At 36.8% G+C, this 23,398-nt stretch overlaps 2 protein-coding genes across 5 annotated transcripts in view; both read left to right on the forward strand.

Annotated features, from left to right (window-relative positions):
- Positions 1-17,162, forward strand: part of ube4b (ubiquitination factor E4B, UFD2 homolog (S. cerevisiae)) — a 29,322-nt gene extending 12,160 nt beyond the window's left edge. For all 4 annotated transcript variants that reach the window (XM_016513182.1, XM_016513183.1, XM_016513184.1 and 1 more), the window contains 21 exons: positions 1,973-2,114; positions 3,389-3,489; positions 4,018-4,132; positions 5,159-5,242; positions 5,452-5,508; positions 5,593-5,709; positions 5,818-5,916; positions 7,460-7,573; positions 7,754-7,952; positions 8,048-8,186; positions 8,775-8,874; positions 10,467-10,594; positions 10,711-10,809; positions 10,897-11,132; positions 11,211-11,337; positions 11,660-11,804; positions 12,044-12,178; positions 12,691-12,882; positions 12,976-13,150; positions 15,844-15,990; positions 16,134-17,162. In XM_016513182.1, the coding sequence (XP_016368668.1) occupies positions 1,973-2,114; positions 3,389-3,489; positions 4,018-4,132; positions 5,159-5,242; positions 5,452-5,508; positions 5,593-5,709; positions 5,818-5,916; positions 7,460-7,573; positions 7,754-7,952; positions 8,048-8,186; positions 8,775-8,874; positions 10,467-10,594; positions 10,711-10,809; positions 10,897-11,132; positions 11,211-11,337; positions 11,660-11,804; positions 12,044-12,178; positions 12,691-12,882; positions 12,976-13,150; positions 15,844-15,990; positions 16,134-16,195 (2,713 nt within the window). In that variant the 3' untranslated portion in view covers positions 16,196-17,162. The remainder of the gene's footprint in view (positions 1-1,972; positions 2,115-3,388; positions 3,490-4,017; positions 4,133-5,158; positions 5,243-5,451; positions 5,509-5,592; positions 5,710-5,817; positions 5,917-7,459; positions 7,574-7,753; positions 7,953-8,047; positions 8,187-8,774; positions 8,875-10,466; positions 10,595-10,710; positions 10,810-10,896; positions 11,133-11,210; positions 11,338-11,659; positions 11,805-12,043; positions 12,179-12,690; positions 12,883-12,975; positions 13,151-15,843; positions 15,991-16,133) is intronic.
- Positions 17,163-17,942: 780 nt separating this feature from the next.
- The window catches only part of kif1b (kinesin family member 1B), a 78,596-nt gene continuing 73,140 nt past the window's right edge, over positions 17,943-23,398 (forward strand). The window contains exons 1-2 of the mRNA XM_016513082.1: positions 17,943-18,194; positions 20,960-21,104. Coding sequence (XP_016368568.1) covers positions 20,999-21,104 — 106 coding nt within the window. The 5' untranslated portion in view covers positions 17,943-18,194; positions 20,960-20,998. The remainder of the gene's footprint in view (positions 18,195-20,959; positions 21,105-23,398) is intronic.

The following is a 23,398-nucleotide window of genomic DNA, read 5'->3' on the forward strand; positions in this document are numbered from 1 at the left end:
ATTTATTTAATCGAAATATAGTAAACTATGGAAGCCCGTTTCCGCCACTGAATAAAAATAAAAAAGGTAATTGCGACAGTACTTTTTATCTCACAATTCTGACTTTTTTCGCACAATTGTGGTATATAAACTCGCAATTCTAATTTTTTTCTCAGAATTGAGTTTATATTTCACTATTGTAACTTTTTCTTCAGAATTGGTAGTTAATATCTAGCAGTTCTGACTTCATAACACAGAATAGTGAGTTATGAGATATGAACTTGCAGTTGTAAGAAAATAGCCAGTCTTTTTCCCTTCAAAATTGGACTTTATAGCTCACAAATTGCCAGTTTATATCTCTCAATTCTGAGAAAGTCAGAATTGTGAGATGTAAACTCACATTTGAGAAAAAAAAAGTCAGAATTGCAAGATGTAAACTCACAATTGCTAAAAAATATGCATTCATGTGAAAACCTGGAAATATCTTTTTTTTTTTCTCTCAAGTCATGAAAAAAAAAATCATGAGAATATAATACAATATAAAAATTTGTATAGTAAATGTAAAATGCACAATTTGTCCTGATGGAGACTTTTGTACATGTAAACTACCATTGAAAAGTTTTGTGGTCGATAAGATGTTTTTTAATGAAGTCTTTAATGCTCACCCAGACTGCATTTATTTAATCGAAATATAGTAAACTATGGAAGCCCGTTTCCGCCACTGAATAAAAATAAAAAAGGTAATTGCGACAGTACTTTTTATCTCACAATTCTGACTTTTTTCGCACAATTGTGAGTTTATATCTCAAAATTCTGAGAAAAAAAGTCAGAATTGCAAGATATAAACTCGCAATTGTGAGGTATAAAGTCACAATTGTGAGATATAAAGTTGTAGTTGCATGTTATTAAGTCAGAATTGCGAGATATAAACTCGCAATTCTAATTTTTTTCTCAGAATTGAGTTTATATTTCACTATTGTAACTTTTTCTTCAGAATTGGTAGTTAATATCTAGCAGTTCTGACTTCATAACACAGAATAGTGAGTTATGAGATATGAACTTGCAGTTGTAAGAAAATAGCCAGTCTTTTTCCCTTCAAAATTGGACTTTATAGCTCACAAATTGCCAGTTTATATCTCTCAATTCTGAGAAAGTCAGAATTGTGAGATGTAAACTCACATTTGAGAAAAAAAAAGTCAGAATTGCAAGATGTAAACTCACAATTGCTAAAAAAAAAAAAAAAAAAAAAAAAAAAAATTTTTGATCTAAAGTTGCAATTAACTTTTTAAAAAATGTTAATTCCGTGGCGGAAATGGGCTTCCATAGTAAACTGTAATATTGTGAGATATTATTTAAAGTTAAAATAAATGCTTTCTATTTTGATATATTGTAAAATGTAATTTATTCCTGTGATGCAAAGCTGAATTTTCAGCAGCTATTACTCCAGTCTTCAGTGTCACATGATCCTTCAGAAATCATTCTAATATGATGATTTGGTGCTCAAGAAACACAACTAATTGTTATCAATGTTGAAAACCGTTATGCTACTTAATATTTTTTTGTGGAAACCATGATACATTGACTTTTGATCAATTTAATGTGTCTTTGTTGAATAAAATATTTTTTTAAAACTCTTACTGACCTCAAACTTTTGAACAGTAATGTAAAATGGGTGGGATATGATTTATCAAGGCGTCTGATCACCAAACACCGCTTGCATTGTGGGGCAGGTTCTAACCATTGCTTGAAATGGAGATAAACCTTCATTTATATCTGATGTCATAGCTGTTCTAAAGATAATTATTTTGAAAGCTTGGTGGCTAGAGAAAAAGGGAAACATTTAATTATGAAAGACATCTCCTTGGTGGCTACAGCTATGTGGTTTTAGTGATTTACTCAGTTTGGGTTTTTCCCCAGAAGGTTCATCTACACTCTGCAACCCTTGTATTGAAGGCAGTATTTATCTCTCCTAACTCTCTCTTTCTCTCTCTAGCCTGTGCGCATCCGGAGGGGGGCTGACTGGTGACTCAGGTAGCGACCGCTTTACCATAGAGTCCTGTAAAGAGACAGAGATGCTCAACTACCTCATCGAGCGTTTTGACAGTGTGGGAATGGAAGAGAGGAAGGCCCCAAAGGTAGCTGCTGATAAACACTATAGATGCATTTCTACAATATTAATTCTGTACTCAGGCAATATAATTATATTCCGGTATAACAAGCATTACAAGAAAGTAACTCATTACTTCAGCCATTCATGAGAAGACATTTGTCAGTAGGTCAGAACAGAGGTGGAGGTGTTGAGCAGGTGAAAGTGAAAGACATGTCTTGTCAAGCCTAGGGTAATTACCTCTTTGGCATGAGTCTTTCATGTTGTTCTCATTTATCACCCTGTCTACAAGTAGACATGATGCTCTTATTATAATCAATTAAGCTACCAGAAGAGTTTGTTGCAGCATGTTGCTTCATGAAATGCCGGTTTCAGTTTCTAGCACTGTTTCAACACTATTATTATGTCTTTCTAAAATAAATAAGTTACTTAAAGGTACAATATGTAAGTTTTCACCACTAGAGGGCGCATATTCAAAGCAAACAAAGAAACAAAGGCGTAGTTTGATGACGCCGTGACTGAGTGTGGAATCAAGGGAGTTGTCATCTTCATCCCCACAGCCGACGCAATCCGATGGGACTCGAGCAGAAATCATGTTCGTGGATGAGCTAATGTATTAAAGATTTATTAACATCGTAGTATGAAGCAGAAAGCCGTCGAAGTGAAACGAGGCCGCTGAAGCAATTGCTAATGAGAGACGAGAGTGACACACGGCTCGAAAGCAGTCACCTGTCTAATAAAACGCACAACATATTAAAGTGTCTTTGGTATTTCCATGTTTTCTACAAAACAAACAAACAAACAAAAAAAATCGAGGTGGTTATGACGTCATTGGCAGGCGACACAATGACACTATGGACACGCTCCGTGTCACTAGTTAAAATTGCTTATTTCTCTGGATTTAAACATTCTTCGAAACATTTGGGATAATGCAAGTACACAAGTCAGCAAAATATATAACACTGTTCTAGTGTTTTTTGGATATTTTAATAAAATAATCTTACATATTGCACCTTTAAGTAAAAACTAAGTAAACTAACTTTTTATTTGTTTTATTTTATTTTGCAATTAATTTAAATAAGGCTGTATGTCAAAGCCAGATTGTGTGGTGTTTCTGGTCTGTTGTACTATGCCGTTTTGTATGAAAATATAAATATATATAATATAATTATAATTGCATAGAAAATAAATCTTTTCTCATTATTCAGCCATTTAGCTTTTCGTTGTTGAACTTGAGCTTCAAGCTCCAGGTATTTGGTCTATGTTCAAACACAGTGTTATTCATATGCTTTTCTTTTTCAGATGTGCAGCCAGCCAGCTGTCAGTCAGCTGCTTAGCAACATTCGTTCCCAGTGCATTTCCCATGCTGCACTAGTGCTTCAAGGTTCCCTCACACAGCCCAGGTCAGTTACAGCAGCCTTTTTCAATGCATTCTAAAGGTTTTTTGAAGGAATTTTCACATTAGAGCTCTTTGTGGATCTAAGTGTTTGACCTATGGAATTTAGTTTGTTTCGGTCCAAACTCAAGTGCTCATCTTTTTTAATTTTTTTATTTTGCAGTCCTACACAGTTTGTACAAGTGAAACGCTATAAAATGTCTCTTAAAGTATAAAGCATTTTTGATAGCTGCCTGTTTATGCAGAAATTGGTTTCAGGAAGCAGCGTCATTCTGTATGTGTTAAGCTTTCTCCTCTACATTCGTTGCTTGGCTACAAAACATTAAACATGATCTGCTGCTAGTATTGCATTGGCGATGCAGACAAACAATGTGAAGAGAGACCTGCGAGGAAGGAGAGCAGAATCAAGCTCCATAGTGTGAAAACGGACCTAGTTTGAGTTTGTTGCATGATGTTGTCTGTCAGTTTGAATGCACACAAGTGTAATACATTTTGAATGAGATTGCCCCCTTTCTTTCTCTTTGCCCTTAAATAGGACCCCTCTACAGTCCTCCCTGCTGGTTCCCTACATGCTGTGCCGGAACCTTCCGTATGGCTTCATCCAGGAGTTGGTGCGCATGACTCACCAGGAGGAGGAGGTGTTTAAACAGGTGGGAGTTGTAGCAGATTACGGAGACAGGCTGCATGCTGCGTCATATTACTTTTGAAGCTCAAGGGGTCTTTATTATTGATGCCAAACTCCTAGTGGTATTAAACATATTCTTAAGTGGTTCATTTGTTTGTTTTCAGTAAGAATGGCTCAGTATTATTTATCCCACATTAGGTTTTTTGGTTCCAGTTTGGACACTTTAGACCAGATAAAGGTCCCAACTCTGGTCCTGGAGGCACCCCAACACTACACGTGTGTCTTATGTCTCCTTAATCAAACACACCTGATTCAGGTCATCAGCTCATTAGTAGAGACTTCAAGACCTGAAATTGGTGTGTCAGAGAAAGGAGACTTGCAAAATGTGCAGTGTTGGGGTGCCTCCAGGACCTGGGTTGGGAACCACTGCTTTAGACATTGCGCATTAGACATAAAAAATATCAGCATTTCATAAAGAAAGATGGCAAAAGCACACTTTATAAGCAAAAATGGCACAGAAATATTAAGTATTAGTTTTTGAATGATAAATATAGATACACTACTGTTCAAAAATGTAGGTTCAGTAAGAAATTAATACTTTTACTCCGCAGTAATGCATTAAATTGATAAAAAGTGACAGTGAATACATTTATAATACAAAAAACATTTTATAAGATTTCTATTTCAAATAAATGATGTTCTTTTGAATTTTCTATTCATCAAAGAGTATTTTTTTTTTATTTAAATCACGGTTGCAATTAGTAATAAAAAGAAATGTTACATGAGCACCAAAGGATTTCTGAAGGATTATGTGACACTGAAGACTGGAATAATGGCTGCTGAAAATTCAGCTTTGCCATCACAGGAATAAAATACTTTTGAAAATAAATCCAAACTATTTTTTTTCAAGTTCATAAATTGTAATGCATCAACTAAAAATTGCCTTGGGGTCAGCTGTTTGAATGTCTTTCCAAAATGGCCAAGTCAAGCTAGTTCATGGAAAAGGTGTGGAACTTTTGTCTTTATTTGATCAGTGTTGTTTTTCTTTCAGATCTTCGTTCCCATTCTTCAAGGGCTCGCTTTAGCTGTAAAAGAATGTTCTTTTGACAGTGACAACTTCAAGTTCCCTCTGATGGTAAGAGACTGTTTATTCTTCTTTTAAAAGCATAATAAGACTGTATTATAAGGCATGTTAGGACCAAGCAAACTCAATTGATTTATATATGAACACTGTTAGGTATCTCTGATCTTCCAGACATATTGCACACAGATTGCTCCTCTGAATCTGTGAAAGACTTTGTAGGCTTTTGTTTTGTGTCTATGACTGATTTTATTGTTTTACAGGCTTTGGCTGAGCTCTGTGAAATCAAGTTTGGGAAGACTCACCCTGTATGCAATTTGGTAAGTTTTGTAGGTGCTTACGAATTCAAGTCAGCCAGGTTATGCAGTTCACTGTTAATATTGTCTGTCTGCGTGTATTTTTAGATCACCTCTCTGCCATTGTGGTGTCCTGACCCTCTCAGTCCCGGGACAGGAAGAGAAATTCAAAGACTCTCCTTCCTTGGAGCGTTCTTTAGTCTTTCTGTGTTTGCTGAGGATGATGTAAGTCATTTTACTCCTTAAACAAATAAGACTAATACAAAAATTGATGCATTGATGAATGATGATGGGAAAGTGGTTTATTTTTATGTCCATATTGCTGTTCTGTAGACTAAAGTGGGAGACAAGTACTTCTCAGGCCCTGCCATCACAATGGAGAACACCCGTGTGGTCAGCCAGTCACTGCAGCATTATCTGGAGTGTGCGAGGGTGAGCGGCCATCATATCACATACTCAGATTTTTAATGAGCTGCTTCAATATTGAGGGAATATTCTTTTTATAGAGCAGGGGTGCAAGTGAAGGCTTCAGTTTTTGGTCTTTCTTAAATGATTATAAAAATATAATTTCATGTGACTGGGGAAAGATTAAGAATGTGCATTTATTGTTAAGTTGCAACTTTAGATAAGAATTTATCATGGGGTTACATGTCCTCTCTAATGAAGCAAAAAACTCCCTTTTCCCAGTTGTCATAAGATTTTCACAGAATTTATAATGAAATGATTGGAATTAAGTTTGAATATTTTAATCAATATATATTAAATATATATTAAATACCATATTTTGTGGGAAAAAAAGTTCAGAATTGCACTGTGTTGTGGTAAATGCCTATACACCGATTTATTTTAGAGCGTAATTGTCCAAAATAACATCAGCAATGTTATTTTATGTAGCAACATCACAACAATCACCTCGCATATCTCTCTCATTCAGCTAAAATCCAAATGTGTGAGATTTGAGGATATTCTTTATGCTTGATAATTGCATTATAAATATAATACATATCTAAATATAATATTATAATGCTGGGTGATATACTGGTTCAAACGGTAAACCAGTTTTAATAACACTGTATGAATTTTTTTAAAACATGTGGCTAAGCAACATAGACACCCGTCGTGAATTGAGAGGGGATCCCTATTAGCTGCAAACACTTCTGACTAGTGGGTGGAGAATTTTTAGAACTATTAATAACACGCAACTAATTCCATAACTTGGCAAATAAACCATCTGTAAAGGGCCGTTAACAGAGGCCAGAGATGCTGAAGATGAACACAAAGAGGAGAAAATGCAGTAGCAGGCAGAGCAAACTCACTTCACCATGCGCAAAATATTGGATGAAAATTCTATGATATGTTCTATGATACAATCTATAATATGATTGTATCTCTGAGGGGAACTGACTGTCTTAAGGAAAATTTAGATGGTATTTTCTTTTCATCTTCCCTCCATATAATGCATATTAATGTAGTATTTAAAAGCGCAGCGAAGGAAATGCTGTTTGGCTGCTGTTTCATAAGCGTCACCTGCTGTCAGAGAGTGAATTTGTGTTCTCATTCAGCCTGTGTGCAGATGTTTTATGTAGCAAATTTCACAAAACTAAGGCCAGACCATTCTGTTTTGGCTTCAGACTTTGAAATTATACAATCCAATTTACATCAAAAACTGCTCATGCTACATATAGCATGTTAGTTAGGATCATGACTAAAATACAGTGGTTATTCAACCGTTTCATGCATTCTTATTCATATAAAGGCACATTCAGGGGAAAAAAACATGATAAACCATTAAACCATCAGAGTCCTAAAAAATGTGATACATTAAATTATTCCAGTTATTATTCCAATTACTCCAAATAATAATAAATGGACATGAAAACATTCAGCATAAATGAACATTCAAAATAAATAGACAGAATGCTGAAATGAGATTTAGTGAAATATTTTGTAATTCTGAGTGTGTGCTGATTTCCAGGGAGATCTGTTTAAAATCCTGCACAACATCTTGTTGAACGGAGAGACAAGGGAAGCAGCTCTGAGCTACATGGCAGCTCTGGTGAATCGTAATGTGAAGAAGGCTCAAATGCAGGTATGTTTGCTCAAGTATGTGCTTCTTTCTTATTATCTTATCGAGGTATTAATGTTGACAGTTTCTTTGTGAATGTAAACAAGCGGGACAAAAAGGTAAAATTATTTAAAAAACCTTACTGCAAAAATACCTTGCAGTATAACTGCAATTTGATTATTTTCTCCTCCTTTCTTTCTTTAGACCGATGATAAGCTGGTGTCCACAGACGGCTTCATGATGAACTTCCTGTGGGTGCTGCAGCAACTCAGTATGAAGATCAAGCTGGAAACAGTGGATCCTCTCTACATCTTCCACCCCAAGTGTCGGCTGAATGTCAGCCCGGAAGAGACCCGGCTCAATGCCACGATGGAGGAACTGAAGAGCTGGCTCGCTGAGCTGCGTGAGTGTGGGCTCTCTTCTGGGACAGACAAATCACTTTAGACGCTCAGTTTGACTTCAGACAAGCCATTTACTCTTCCTTCCATTCCTCCACAGATGAAGACCCGTCCAAGTTCTCAGAGCCCAAGTTCCCTACAGAGTGCTTCTTCTTAACGCTACACGCACATCATCTGTCCATCCTCCCGTGCTGTCGGCGCTACATACGGAGGCTGAGGGCCATCAGGGATCTGAACAGGTGCTTTGCACAGTTTCAGCCGTAAAAAACAAACAATTTGGTACCAAAACCATGTTGAGTAACGGTCCACTGTGAAGTCTGCACTAGTACAAAAGGGTAATGAAGATTAGCTAGTTAAGGTGAGTCTCAAAGTGGAACATCTTGCATTACTCATCGCTTATGTCAGATAGCCCATCATAGATATGATGTTCTTTGTCATGCTTTGTGAAAAAGCCCTTAATCTCTTTCTGATGAGACAGGCTAATCCTGTCCTGTCCCAGTGCCTCTTGTAGAAGGTATTTTCTTGCAGTCCCATTGTAGAGCAGCTCTAAAGTCATCTTATTCCATAATGCCAGAATTATCAGCTCATGTGTTAGTGCTGCATCAGTGGCAGTGATTCAAGTCCTTCACATTCAGATAGAAGGCAGCTCACATTGTTTATTGGCCTCATGATGCCTGGCAGATCAGAACCACAGTGACCCCTGCTGTCGGCAGCATGTATAACACGTAGATGGGCCAATTATACCCTCTGGATGTTTTTTTATTTTTTATTTAAGCTGTCAGAAGAGGTCATTTGCACAAGGCTGAATATGTGTGTGTGTGTTACAGAACTGTGGAAGAGCTGAAGAACAGTGAGAACCAGTGGAAGGATTCCCCGTTGGCAAGTCGTCATCGGGAGATGCTGAAGAGATGTAAAACACAGCTGAAGGTGAATGCTGTTATCCTTTATTAATAAAAAATTACTTGTTTATAAAAGTTTTTACATGCTTATGCAAAAAAATAAATCGCACCGTGTACGCCCGCCTTAAGATGATTTACTATTAGCCGTGTCGGAAATCCAACCACGGATTGGCATGTTGTTATCTCAGAAACAGGCTCAGCCATCACATTGAATCAGGTAAACTGGTTATATATTTATGTTTCAGTATAATTACGCACGCTATACCAGGGGCGGTTCTAAACCCTTTTTAGGTGGGTTTCAGCCCCCCTATCTGTCACCTTAGCCCCCCAAAACTATCTTAACGATCAGGCCAGTGCTGCTTCCTCGAGAAAGTTTTTCATTCTCACGTGTTTTAAGTCTTGTCAGTTTAAACATTAAAGTAATTTTAAGCCATTTAAGCCCAAGACATCTCAATGCGGTACTCACGCACTGTGATAGAGCGTTTCTATGCGCACCGCTCACACACCTGAAGTGCACAAACAGATAGCCTTCTCAGACAGCAGGTGAATACCAATGGCTGTCTTGACAAGTATCCTTGTAAGCACAGTCGGTTGTTTTAAGTGAATGTAAACAGTAAAGAAAATATCAAATATACATCAGTATAACGGATCCGTGCATTTCTTATGTAAATAATGTTAATCAAAAAGAGCAAAACAAATAATGTTCGCTGCTTTAATAGCTTTAATGTATATTTGCTTTTATGTTAATGTTAATAAAGCAATTCGGTGTGACTACAGTAATACCGTGGAGGGGGCGCGCGAGTGAAATTAGACCAACTTGGGGAGGCGCATGTCCTAAAAGGTTGAAAACCCCTGTATTACTATGCTTGAGAAAGCACTTTCTATTGTTGAGATTAGGGCAGCAACAGCTAATTGATTTAACAGATAATGAAAGTAACCGATGATTCCAGTATTGATTATTAGTCAGATCTTTGCCCTGAGGCTCTATTAGCCTCAAAGTGCTCTATTTGCCTTAAAGTATTAGCTTTAAAGTATTGAACAGTGCATTTACTTACACTATTGTAAGCACTATTTCACACTATCAAAAGCTTGGGCTCAGTAAGATTTGTTTTTGAAAGAAATCAATATTTTTAATTGATCTGAAGTGATGGTAAAGACATTTCTGATGTTATAACAAATAAAAAGTTAAGAATATCTCTTTTTCAAATAAATGCTTTACCTTTGAACTTTCTATTCAGCAAAAAATCCTGAGAAAATGTATCATGGTTTCCACAAAAATATTAGGCAGCACAGCTGTTTTCAACATAGTAATAATAAATGTTTCTTGAGCACAAAATCAGCATATTACAATGATTTCTCTTAGAATTCTCTTCTCATGTCACACTCAAAAATTTCAGATTTGCCATCACAAGAATAAATTACATTTTAAAATATATTGAATTAGAAATCAAATTTTTTTAAATTGTTATAATATTTCAGTTTTTTACTATATTTTTTATCAAATAAATTCAGCCTTTGTCATTGCTAAACTGAATATTTAAATAGAACATGCACAGACCCTAAATTAATACTTTGTGTATATATAGAACATATGTATTAAGTAAATGTCTGTGTTGACAGAAACTGGTGCGCTCTAAAGCCTGCGCAGACGCAGGGCTGCTGGACGAGAACCTGCTGCGCAGATGTCTGCGGTTCTTCAGTATGGTCATCCAGCTCATCTTGCGTATGATGGATCCTGCCTACCCACAGTCAGTTCACTTAACATCTCCTCTTCAGATACACCTTACCTTACATTCTTTTAGTCAAGTTAGTAGTCAAGATGGTTCTGTTCTGTTCTGATTTCCTGTCTTTTATCACCTTTCAGCGTAACCCTGCCTCTGAACCCAGAAATCCCCAAAAGCTTTGCAGCACTGCCGGAGTTTTACATTGAAGATGTGGCCGAGTTTTTGCTTTTTATTGTGCAGTAAGTTTATGACAGTGCTGAAATAGGCACATTATAGTGTTAGAATCCAAATGTAGTTTTAGTGAAATGTGACTTTTTTTTTTTTAGGTACTTTCCACAGGTTCTCTATGAGCCGTGCACTGAAGACATTGTGACCTTCCTGGTGGTCTTCATTTGCAGTCAGAATTACATAAAGAACCCATACTTGATTGCCAAGCTGGTGGAGGTGCTGTTCGTCACCAACCCTGCGGTGCAGCCGCGCACTCAGCGTTTCTTTGAGATGATGGAGAACCACCCACTGTCTGTCAATCAGCTTGTGCCAGCCCTCATGAAGTTTTACACTGGTAAAAAGGGGTCTAAAATATTTTTTTAAAGTCTGTTCTATGCATTTTGATTTATGCTAAATGAATGTGTTTTCTTAGATGTGGAGCACACTGGAGCCACAAGCGAGTTCTATGACAAGTTCACCATCCGTTACCACATCAGCACCATATTCAAAAGCCTATGGCAAAACATTAACCACCAAGGCACCTTCCTGGAGGAGTTCAAGTGAGTTCACCATAGTTAATACTGTGTAAAATAAGTATTATTTTAATTCAGCATTTGTGTATGTTTAAATTAAATAATCATGTTGTATATCAGCTACTGAGAAATCCATATTGATTGAACACTAATTTGAAAAATACAAAAATGTATATATATAAATGAAAAATTTTAAAGTTTAAATTTGTTTAAAATGTTATTTTTTTTATTATTTATTGTCTAATTTATTTTACATTTTTATTATTTCTGTGTAAAATGTTTTGTGAAATGTTTATGTATTTATTTTATACATATATGTTAATCATACCTTTTTTTTCTCTCTCTGCAGCTCTGGTAAACAGTTTGTGCGCTACATCAACATGCTAATTAACGATACAACTTTTCTGCTGGACGAGAGTTTGGAGTCTCTGAAACGCATCCATGAGATCCAGGAGGAGATGAAGAATAAAGATCAATGGGACCAGCTGCCCAGGGTCAGCATACTGTATCACAACTTTACCAATAATTCCCTTACCTACCCTTTTAACAACATTGTATGTAATGGATATAATGCACTGTTGTGCAAAGGGAGAAAGCATTAGCTTTAAGGCTAAAAGGAAGGTAGTGACTTTTAAAGGGAATGGTTGTGCAGGAGTGTTTCTACTTGCATTAACACTTTTTGTTCTTCAGTTCCAATCAGATCTAATTTCATGTGAAATGTTCTGATCCTCAGGAGCAGCAGCAGAGCCGACAGTCCCAGCTGACTCAGGATGAGAGAGTATCACGATCGTACCTGGCTTTAGCAACAGAGACAGTGGATATGTTCCATATCCTCACCAAACAGGTCCAGAAGCCCTTCCTCAGGCCTGTGAGTACAGAAAAAAAAAAACACATTGACATTGTGACGTTCAAAAGTTTGGGGACGGTTAGGTTTTTAAAAATATTTTTGAAAAAAGTATTTTATGCTCACCAAGGCTTAATTTAAAAAACCTATACAAGCAGACAGTTGTAGAAATATAACCTAAGGAACATTTCAACAGACAACAAAGAAATCCACTTAAGGAAGCACCTACAAAAAAGGTAGAGCGTAACAAAGTCTAAGTAATTTAGGTTTGGTTAATAGGAAAAAGCATGAGGATTTTAATCTGCTGCTTGCCTGTAAATGAATCTCCTGCGCTCTGCTCTCTGCAGGTATTTATAGTCTTAAGGGAAAATTGAGCTGCTGCCAGGGTCAGAACATTGAGTTTGTTCAGAGGAGGTGTGAGAGGGGACTTTTAATGACACTAAAAGAGCAAATACCATATTTGTAGGTTGTTGAAGATGCACATAAATTATAATGTTCCTTATGATGACTCATGTATTTTCTGTTGTATTGAACAGGAACTGGGTCCTCGTCTGGCTGCCATGTTGAATTATAACCTGCAGCAGCTATGTGGGCCTAAATGTCGAGACTTGAAGGTGGAAAACCCAGAAAAATATGGTTTTGAGCCAAAGAAGCTCCTGGATCAGCTCACTGACATTTATCTGCAGCTGGACTGTGCCCGATTTGCAAAAGCCATTGCAGATGACCAGGTCTGTATTTGCTCACTAAGATCATACTGTTTGGTGCTTAACTGTATTGCAAGAAAAACATGGGATCATTTATTTTTTCTCTCTCACTTTTAGCGATCATACAGCAGGGAGCTGTTTGAGGAGGTCATTTCAAAAATGAGAAAAGCGGGCATAAAATCCACCATTGCTATTGAGAAATTCAAACTGCTGTTGGAGAAGGTGGAGGAGATAGTAGCCCGCAATTCTCAGTCTGAGATGGATTACAGTGATGCCCCAGATGAGTTTAAAGGTGAGAGTCATCAAGTCTTCATTTGGTGCGCAACATTGACAACAGTTGTGCTGCTTAATATTTTTTGGGAAACCTTGGTTAATAGACAGTTCAACAGCATTTTAATTTGAAATAGAAATTTTCTGTAGCATTATAAAGGTCTTTTGATCACATGCAATGCATCCTTGCAGGAAGTAAGTATTTTTCAGTCAGAATTGGCAACTTTACCTCCTCTGCTGCCCATCTCAAATCTGGACTTCCCCAGGGATCTGTCCTAGCACCTCTGCTCTTCTCTCTCTACGTGCTTCCCTTAGGTTCGATTCTGAGAAGGCATGGTGTATCTTTCTATCTTTCCTAATATATTGCTTAATCTTGGGGGTAATATATTCCTTATTATTTGGATAGATCTTAATGGTCTGTTTTGGGACCACAGTATCAACACAAAAATGAATATACCCTGTAATCGCTAACGCAATACTATCAATATTGTCATCTTGATAAAAACGTCCCAATTTGTAGCCAGAAAACAACCACTCAACTCCTCTTTTGTACTGTCCTGCCACACATTAACTGTTCTTAAAACTGGTTTACTCTTCCTAAAGGCAGACCTGTAAATAGGAATTAATTGGATGGTATTATGGTCCGAATTTGAAAGAGGAGGCCTAATCTTATCTACATATGCTTCTTTGATGTTACCATACCATTTATCTAATATTTTATTTTTCCTTGTACCATTACAAACATACTGCTGAAATCCTTGGAGAGCATAGTCCATCTTACAATGATTGAAATCTCCTAATACAAATATTGGTGCAGGTTTGTTCTGTAATTGCTGATGGACACATTCAGCTATCCTTGAAGCAGCTTTTGATGCATCCCCACTGAGTGGAATATGTATGGCACAGATGAAGATATTTCCATAGTCTCTTGGCAAATAATAAGGTCTTAGACTTAAACATATAAGTTCAAGATCAGGAGTACATACCGTATCCTTCACTGAATAATTTCTACACCAAGAGTCTTTGATGAAAACACAAATGCCACCTTCTCTCATTTTCCCCGAGTTGTTATTCCTGTCCATACGAACATTAGAGAACCCCTGCACGTGAACAAGGGAATCTGGGAAATTACCTTGAAGCCAGCTGTCTGTGTAAATGAGGAGACATGACTCACGATATTCATTACAAACTCTTGCATTCAGACGCAGCTCTTCCATCTTGTTCCTCAGGGAGCGAGCATTGCTGAATAGTATTGATGGCAGCGTTAACTTGTGACGTTTTCGACGAAGTCGGTGTTGAACGCTGCCTCTTTTCCCCCATTTTTGCGGCCGACGATGATCCCTGTGTCGTTGCAACAACTCCTCTGGAACACCATCTAGCAAGCCCGGCTCTATTACCACTGGTTTCCGTAGAGATAGTAACCATTCCCTGCTGCAAACCCGCAACACTTTATCATGTCCCCTTGTTGTGGCAATGTTGGCGATATCGTGTTGCATACAAACACTCAATGTAATCCGCACATGCAACAGCAATACTCGGACGATCTTCTTCCCCCCCATTATTTGTTTTCGTTACACTTCAAGACACGCACAAACAAACCAAAACGCAGAACTTAACATGTAAATTTAACAACAACAAAAAAGAAAAAACATAAAACTTTCCGCTCTCTGTCACCAGATCAGATGATACCCAGATCTATCTGCCTATAAAAAGAAATGACCCTTCAGCTATACACTCTTTATTTGCATGTCTTGATGAGGTAAAGCACTGGTTGGCTAGTAACTTTTTAACCTTAAATGACTCAAAGACTGAGGTTATTGTCTTTGGTCCATCTGACAATTTCAAATTTAATAATTCTACCCTGGATAGCCTCTCAGTCTTTGAATCAAAGTGTGTCAGGAACCTTGGTGTTCTTTTCGATAGTCGGCTCACTTTAGATAAACATGTTTTTACTCGGTTGTTGCTTCCAGCTTTTTTCAGCTCCGCTTACTCTCAAAAATAAAACATGAAAAACCTCTCGAGACAGCTGTTCATGCGTTTATCACTTCTCGATTGGATTATTGTAACTCTTTGTGTTGTGGCATCTCAAAGTCCCAGAACGCTCGCTTACAATTGGTCCAAAATGCAGCAGCCAAATTTCTTAAGAAAGGTCGCAAATATGATCCCGCCACCCCTTTTTTGCGAGCTCTTCATTGGCTTCCAGTTCGTTTTAGGATAAATTCCAAAATTCTCCTGTTTGTATATAAATGCTTACACAACCTCGCCCCACGTTATTTATCGGAATTGCTGCATACTTATAGCCCTACCAGAGACTTAAGATCTGGTAATCTAAACCTACTTATGGTTCCTTGCACAAGGTTGAAACAGAGGAGATAGACCCTAGATTGTGGAACAACCTGCCAGCACACCTCAGAGCTGCTCCATCTTTATCGATTTTTAAATCTCTTCTGAAAACTTGCTTGTTTTCTTTAGCTTTTACAAGTTGAGGATGTTTGTATGCGTTTTACATTTTGATTATTGTGCCTTTTGTACAGCACTTTGGTCAGTCTTGTGACTTTTAAATGTGCTTTATAAATAAACAAACTAGAACTAGAAGTAAGTGTTAATTTTTTAAAAACAACCCTAACAAAATTTTTTTGAACAGGAGTGTAGCTACAAATGTAATATTTTTAATAGTTGATTGGAGTAAGTAACATTGACATCCTATCTAAACAGACCCACTGATGGACACTCTCATGACTGATCCCGTGCAACTTCCCTCTGGCAACATCATGGATCGAGCCATCATTCTGCGACACCTCCTGAACTCTCCCACTGACCCCTTCAACAGACAGCCTCTCACCGAGAGCATGCTGGAACCAGGTACCCACCACACACAGCTTTACAAAGACCGTATGAGCTGCCTCTTTCAGCGCTGCTGCCAAATGCACTCTATGACTTGTCTTTTTTTTTTTTAATTGTTAGACTGTGTAACGCTGACTCCATGCTTTCCCCTCTCTCCACAGTCCCAGAGCTGAAGGAGCGTATCCAGGCCTGGATGAGAGAGAAGCAGTGTGGCCGTGTTTGAGTTTTCTCAGTGAGCCAAGCTTGCCCCGCAGTTGAAATGTTTTCACCATGCTGGAAGTGAACTGAAGAGAGAGAAAGAGGAAAAAAATATGACCATACCTAAATTGTTTTCCCCCCTTTATCCTCTTTATCGAGCCACTGACTGAAAGGCTCATGGTTCTAAATTGAAACATAATAAAGTTTAGACTTTTGAAACATTTTGATTTTGAATTTGTATGTCTGCATACATACCAGTCTGAAAGGGCACACTGTCTCACACCATAAAGTTAACACATTTGGATATAAAGAAATTGTTTCCTGTTTTGTTTTTGTTGTCCTCATGAATGCATTTTAGTGGTTCTGATGGTAAGGGAAAACATTGAGGAAGAGGATCCATTTCATGTTTGTGAAGAATGTTAAGTAACACCAGTATTTCCATTTTTACACTCAGTAGAATGACAAAACATTGGCTGTAGACAGTCACAAACCTGCTGTTTATTTTATACGAGGAATACAACATATTTTAAATAATCAAATTAACATGCTCTAGACTGTCTTGTAGAAAATACAACAGATGTTGGTGTAAATTGATGGAAACATACCAGTGGAGCGTCAGGTGGTGATTGCCTCTGTATTAGAATTTTGTTGGTTTGCATAAAAAATCTCATATGTACACCGTTTTGACTAAAATCTGAATCAGAGCTCAAACCCAGGAACAAAATCAAAGAATGTGAAGCTGTGTTGTAGCATGATCGTCATAAGAATGCCAGTACATCACGTTTTTTTGTTCTGTTCTCCAACATTTTTTGGATCATAAAGGTTTATCATCTCTTGTTATTACTATTAACCCCAGTTGTTGGACTTAAGCGTAAATGAAGAGTTTTTCCAGTGTCCTAAAGGGTTTATCTGTACAGGAATTTGCTTCCTTTGCTACAAACTTCTTTTGGACCCAGCTCTTTGAACTGAAATAAATGGTAATGCACACACAATGACAGCTGTTGCATTTCTTTTCACTCTTCCTGACTTTTGTTAAGCCTTTAACCCCTACCTTAAAAATTAACAAATAAAACCATTTAGAATTCTAAATTGCTGCCATATAGTTAATGTGATTGTCACAATGTTCATTCTAAATATAATTACATTATTAATGTTCTAAAATAGTCATGATGAGATCCTCTCAAAATACACAAAACAATATAAAAAGGCAATTTACTGAGGGCAATTAAAATAGATGCTGCTTCAAAATATACCACATTTAAAATGCCTTCTATGATATGTAGTATTTAATTATATATTTTATTTTATAATGTGGCTAGATTAAATTGTGCTCAGGACTATTATAGTTAACTACTACTAAAACCATATTTTTACTTGAAATAAACTTGAACAAAAAAAATTAAACTTTTAGATAGATTCAAGTAACAATTGTTTTTTCAGCATTTCTCATTTTCATTTAACTTGATGTAAATACATTTTTTTGCAAAACGTGTATTATGAATTGAAATTATAGGCTAGCCCTGTTTTATCCCTGTTTCTGCTAGGCGGCGCCCTTCACTTTTTTGTAGTCTGATGCCACGCCACAGCGGATCGTAAGCGACCCTGCAATATTGCGTCACGGCTGCCTAGCCCACCTTAGTTTTTAGAGCATTCTTATTGGCTACACGACGCATAGCTCACACAATACTTCATTCTTATTGGCCAGACGGCCCGTCATTCACGATGTTGACAGGGCAGTTGACGTAATCATTTCAGTAAATCAAGGCATTCATCCATATCCTAAGCCTGCGAGAGGAACGGTCACCAGCATCAGCCTAACTAAATATATCAGGAACGCAAGCATCTTGCGCAGCGCTGGATAATGAAACGCAGCTATAATGGGTGTATATAACAAAAAAGGAACTATTAAAAACTTAACCGTCAGTCTTTTTTGATTTTTGCTGCTGGTTGTAGACGTCATTGGAGAATTGGCATCGTGCAGGATTTCTATGCTGTTTTAGTCGTCTACGTGTGGATATATATCGGTAAGTGCCGTCTTTTCTGAAATATAATTGTAATACTTGTAAATTTGCGTTTGAGCACACATCGCCCGAGTCGCGTTTGGGAATGCGAATGGATGTTTACCGAAATGTTTTGCTTGTTTTTGCAGCTGACTGCTTCAGCGAAACTTAATTGTGGTGTTATACACTTAATATTATTATATTTTTACTGATAATTGAAAATATATGTTCAAAATTACAAAACCATATGAGGGTTATGCAAAGAAAGTCACCGAGTTCATAGAAAGATGTCCGAATTAGTGATGGGAAGTTCGGACATTTCCACGAATCGGTTCTTTTGAACAGTACCGGCTCAGAAATGTACACCATATTTTCGTTCAGTCATCCCACTTGTCGTTTTCGGCTGATTACGGATCGGCTGATTCCTGAATACGAAAACGATTTTCGGTTGATTCAGTCAGAGTGTACATTTTGATTACAGAACCGTTCGGACCGATTTAATTCGTGACAGAGTCGTTTGGAGAACCGGTTCCCAACAGAGATCCGATTCAAAAGAACGGTTTGTTCTCAAATCGGACATCGTTACGAGAGACCAATAAAGGATGCGACATCATAAGATTACAATATAACACTTAAATTAGTGCTTTTTAGATTAATTAAAAGTTTTATCTCTGTAGCGGATCATTATAAGTGCAGCTATGGCAACGCCGGATATGTTGTCAACATCTAGTCTCCGTTATTAAACACTGAAACAGATAAACGTTTTGTTATGTTGTTTTATTGTTTTAGTATCATTAACTTCTATGAAAATATATGGAAGAGTAATTGTTTGTTCTTTTTCCTCCCTGAAGTAGACATAGTTATGTTTTCTCCGGCAGATTGAATTTCATGGGCGTATGCCTTTAATTCAATGAATGACTAGAAGGGCAAGGATTAAAACATCATCTTTTTTGGGGGTCATGTGATTGAATAGCGGACTGTTCATTGTTCTGTCACACTCAAGAGAGTTGAACTTCAAAAATAATTGCTGGATTCACAGATTCGTTGTAATCCACAGCCGGTCGATAAAACCAATACTTAATAACATATGTCACGCCCATAAGTGATACATGCATTTTTAGAGGAGCAGACAGGCGTTATGTGTCAGTGCATGCGTTTTGATATGTCATAACGGTCGGGTGTCATTTAGTCAGATGTGTTTACTAGTGTAATTTAGTGAGCGTGTGAATAGGCCCAGCCCTGCTGCTGCAGGCGAACGGCAGCCATGTTTATGAGTCCGTGAAGGAACCATCTAACATTATTGATAATCTGTATCTGTGTGCTGGATATTTACCTTATGGTATTGCGTTTGACCACCGGACATTTGATATGGTAAATGGGTTGTTGACATATAACAAATTAGTTCCTGGACATTTTTATATTAGATATTAAAGGGGTCATATGATGCTTTTTTAAAGTTCAATATTTTGTGTATTTGGTGTAACAGAATATGTTGACATGCTTTAATGTTCAAAAAACACATTATTAATATTCTATATTGTACATCATTTTGCTAAAACATATTTTGATGAAACTGCTTGAAATATCAAGTCACCTGCCCAAATATTACCTGTGCTGATGTTGAAGGAAAACTGATTGTTTTATTTAATCATCAGCATTCCTACAGTCATGGAAAACATTTGGAATTTTTAAAGCTTGGTTATTGAACCTTTAGACAAAATATAAAAGAAGATCTAAAAAAAATAGCATGTGTGTTTTCTGTTCTGTAACATATTTGATCCATCAGGCTTTTATGGCCCATTTAATATGATATAGTGAAAATATGGAGCTCATACTCAAGGAGGAAAAAAAACATAGCAGCTTAGCAAAATATGCAGTTTGTTGTAGATGGTATATGACCTAAAAGTAAGATGAAATTCTGTTAGCTTGTAATGTAAATAAATGAGAATTTTATGACAGTATAACAGACCACTTGCGTAAAAATGCATATAAATATCAGTTGTCACTCTATATCTCCAAATAATAGTGAGATAATATTTTAATGTGTAGTTTTTATTGTGAGGGCAAAACCCCCACAAAATGCAATGCAATACAATGAAAATCAAGAGACGTATACATAAACATTCATCAAAATCCGGTTCATTTTGAAATATTATTATATTTAAAAGTTATACCTGAGTTTACCTTATAAAAAGATTTTGCAGGAGAAAGACATGCATACAGCCTGAAGGTGGACATTTTTGTAGTTTTATTAGAATTGTACTTGCTAAAAAATGATGAACTATCAATCAGAAGGCAGAAGGCATGTATACAATTTTGTGTTTTGATCACGTTGTTGATAATTTAGAGGCCTCAGACATTCATGTATCAATCATGATGTTGTAGGCTTTAAAGGGTTAAAGTCATTGAAGTTGCAATGGCTAATATACTTTTATCAGCTATAAATTGTAACAATTTAAAATAATTATTCAAATGTAATTTCCAGTAATTATAAGCGAATCGAAAAGTCATGAAATATCATTGGTTGAAAGCTGTGGGAACCCTGTATCATCTTTTTCTTTTATGTTTATTTTTGGCATGCTGTAATTTAAGAAAATCTTCTCAAATGCCACATAACCTCTAGCGTCATTGCATAAATGATGTTATGGTGCATTCAGATCTCTTTGGAGGTCTTGTTTACTCAATGGAATCTGATGAGATATTTCTGGATAACTTCAGTCAAATGTGTTCTTGTACCTTTAGCCTAATAATAGCTGTGGCACTGAAAAACATTCTGTTTCTTTTTGTAGGAGAACATTCTGTGGGTTTAAATCACAACAGCTTCAACCATGTCTGGCGCCTCCGTGAAAGTGGCTGTCAGAGTGCGGCCCTTCAACTCAAGAGAGACCAGCAAAGAATCAAAATGCATAATACAGATGCAAGGGAACTCCACCAGTAAGTATATACTTGTCTCTATGACTCTTATACTTTATTTGATTTGCAAGCTTCTTATATTTGGTCACGTGTCTCCAGACAAGGTGGCTCTAGTTTATGCTTTTGGCTTTAGGATATGAGATGCTCAGAGTCAAATAGTGTTGTAGATTTATTGGATATCTGCACCATGAGTGACCGAAAGGAAGAATAGAAGTGGAATTGATATTCTGTTTGAAACTAAAAGGAAAGAAGAGCCTCTCTGTGTGAAATCCCCTTCTTTTAGAAACATGAGAGAGAATTTCTGCCTGAGGGACTTTAGTGTGTTGAGCTGCAGAGTATGAAGATACTGTGTGTCTTCAGCTCAGGTCTCTTGTTCTTCAGTTCTGCATTAGTTTAGTGGTAGAGGAAGGGAGAGCCAGTGAAAGGAATTTCACTGAGTTGATGTTATCGCCCGTATTTTGGGTGTTATCATTATTGCAGCCTAATGAATAAGAACGTGTGACCACACATCAAAAAATCATGAAACCTTTGAATCAAATAGTTGAAATTCTGTCCTAAGAGTTTTAGGCTACATATCATTATGATGATAACATTTGACACATTTGTTGGAAATAAATGCATAAATGAATCGGTTCCCTGAGTGTAGGCCTAACTCTGCATAGTGTATCAGATGTTTTTTGGACAGCATATGGGTTGTTAATGTCCATTTGCCAGCGGTGAGTCATCGTGATTCATCGCGCTTTTCTAAACAAGGTAACATTAGCAGGTTGAGCATAGAAATGGTGGTGTGCTAATTTTTAAGATGCATTAGGAAAGAATCTGGACCTATGTATTCTTTTAAGTTGGAATGACAGCATGTTAATGATGAACTTCATGTCTAGGGGTTTTAAATCGAAGGAAAGATGTAAATTAATTAAATTAATTAAGAGTTGGAGCTTATGTTTGGTTTTAATGAAACTTTAAACCTGTTTTGGTTTTAATTAAAGCTGGGTATCAATGCACATTTCCTGATTCGTTTAATTTCACAAGCTTTTATTTTTGTTCTGATTTTGATGAGATACTTCTAACATACTCTGCTGTTCAAACGTTTGGGATTTGGAAAGATTTTTAAAAATGTCTTTGTAAGGAGTGTCTTATGCTCAACAAGGCTGCATTTGATCAAAAATGCAATAAAAAACTAGGGATGCACGATATTGGATTTTTGCCGATATCCGATATGCCGATGTTTTTCAACTCATTTTGGCCGATAGCCGATGTCGATACCAATATATTTCCTTTTGTTTGGACACAACACCAAGTCTTTCCTGTGCAGAAATTATAAACAAATGATTTTTAATTTTGGTTCGTTTTGAACAAAAACTTAATTTGTTAGAATTAAATAAACAATAATTAAGTTCTTTAATAATGACAGTACATTGAAAGCTTTGAAAATAATTATAAATCAACTAGGCCTATATATCAAGCACTGCATTTTTTATTTTATTTTTTTCAGAAAGATGCAGTGGTAACCTTAAAATATTATTTTAAGATTTAAAGGGATAGTTCACCCAAAAATGAAAATTTGATGTTTATCTGCTTACCCCCAGGGCATCCAAGATGTAGGTGACTTTGTTTCTTCAGTAGAACACAAAGGACATTTTTAAGTAAAACCGTTGCAGTCTGTCAGTCTTATAATGCAAGTGGATGGGAATCACGGCTTTGAGAGTTAGTGTCAATGGTGTTCAGAAGTCAGGCACCCGGCTGTTGAACACGCTCAGGATGCGCTCTGGACAGTTCGGACATTGCGGTGAAAATCAGAGGTAAAAAACGATATAAATACTGTTTAGTTTCTTGCAGACTGATCGTTTCGTGTCTTTACACATCAATGTATCGTCACGAGCCGCAGGGTTTAATTTGGTTTTGTTTGTGTATGTTTTTTTTTTACTCTCAAAGCCGTGATTCCCATTCACTTCCATTATATGACTGACAGACTGCAACGGTTTGAGTTAAATTTTCATTTTTGGGTGAACTATCCCTTTAACAGTTGTAGATAGGCCTGTCGCAATAATCAATATATCGACTTATCGCGCAATATATGTACATTACCTCAATAATTTTTGGTCATGCAATATATCGCGCATTATATTTACTTAAAAATTAATGTCACCATGTTTTGTACAATCCACTTGCGCCTGTGTCTTTTGCAGCTTCTCGTACATAACGTGGTGTAGTTGGTGCTAGTTCAAATTTAAAAAATGCTTCTGCAAAAAAAGTTTCACCTGCAGATATGGTCTTGTTTAGGGATCTGTGCCTTTGTACATACGGACATCTGACTG

The sequence above is a fragment of the Sinocyclocheilus rhinocerous genome, unplaced genomic scaffold, assembly GCF_001515625.1.
Source record: "Sinocyclocheilus rhinocerous isolate Xijiao unplaced genomic scaffold, SAMN03320098_v1.1 scaffold1406, whole genome shotgun sequence".
Classification (NCBI taxonomy): domain Eukaryota; kingdom Metazoa; phylum Chordata; class Actinopteri; order Cypriniformes; family Cyprinidae; genus Sinocyclocheilus; species Sinocyclocheilus rhinocerous.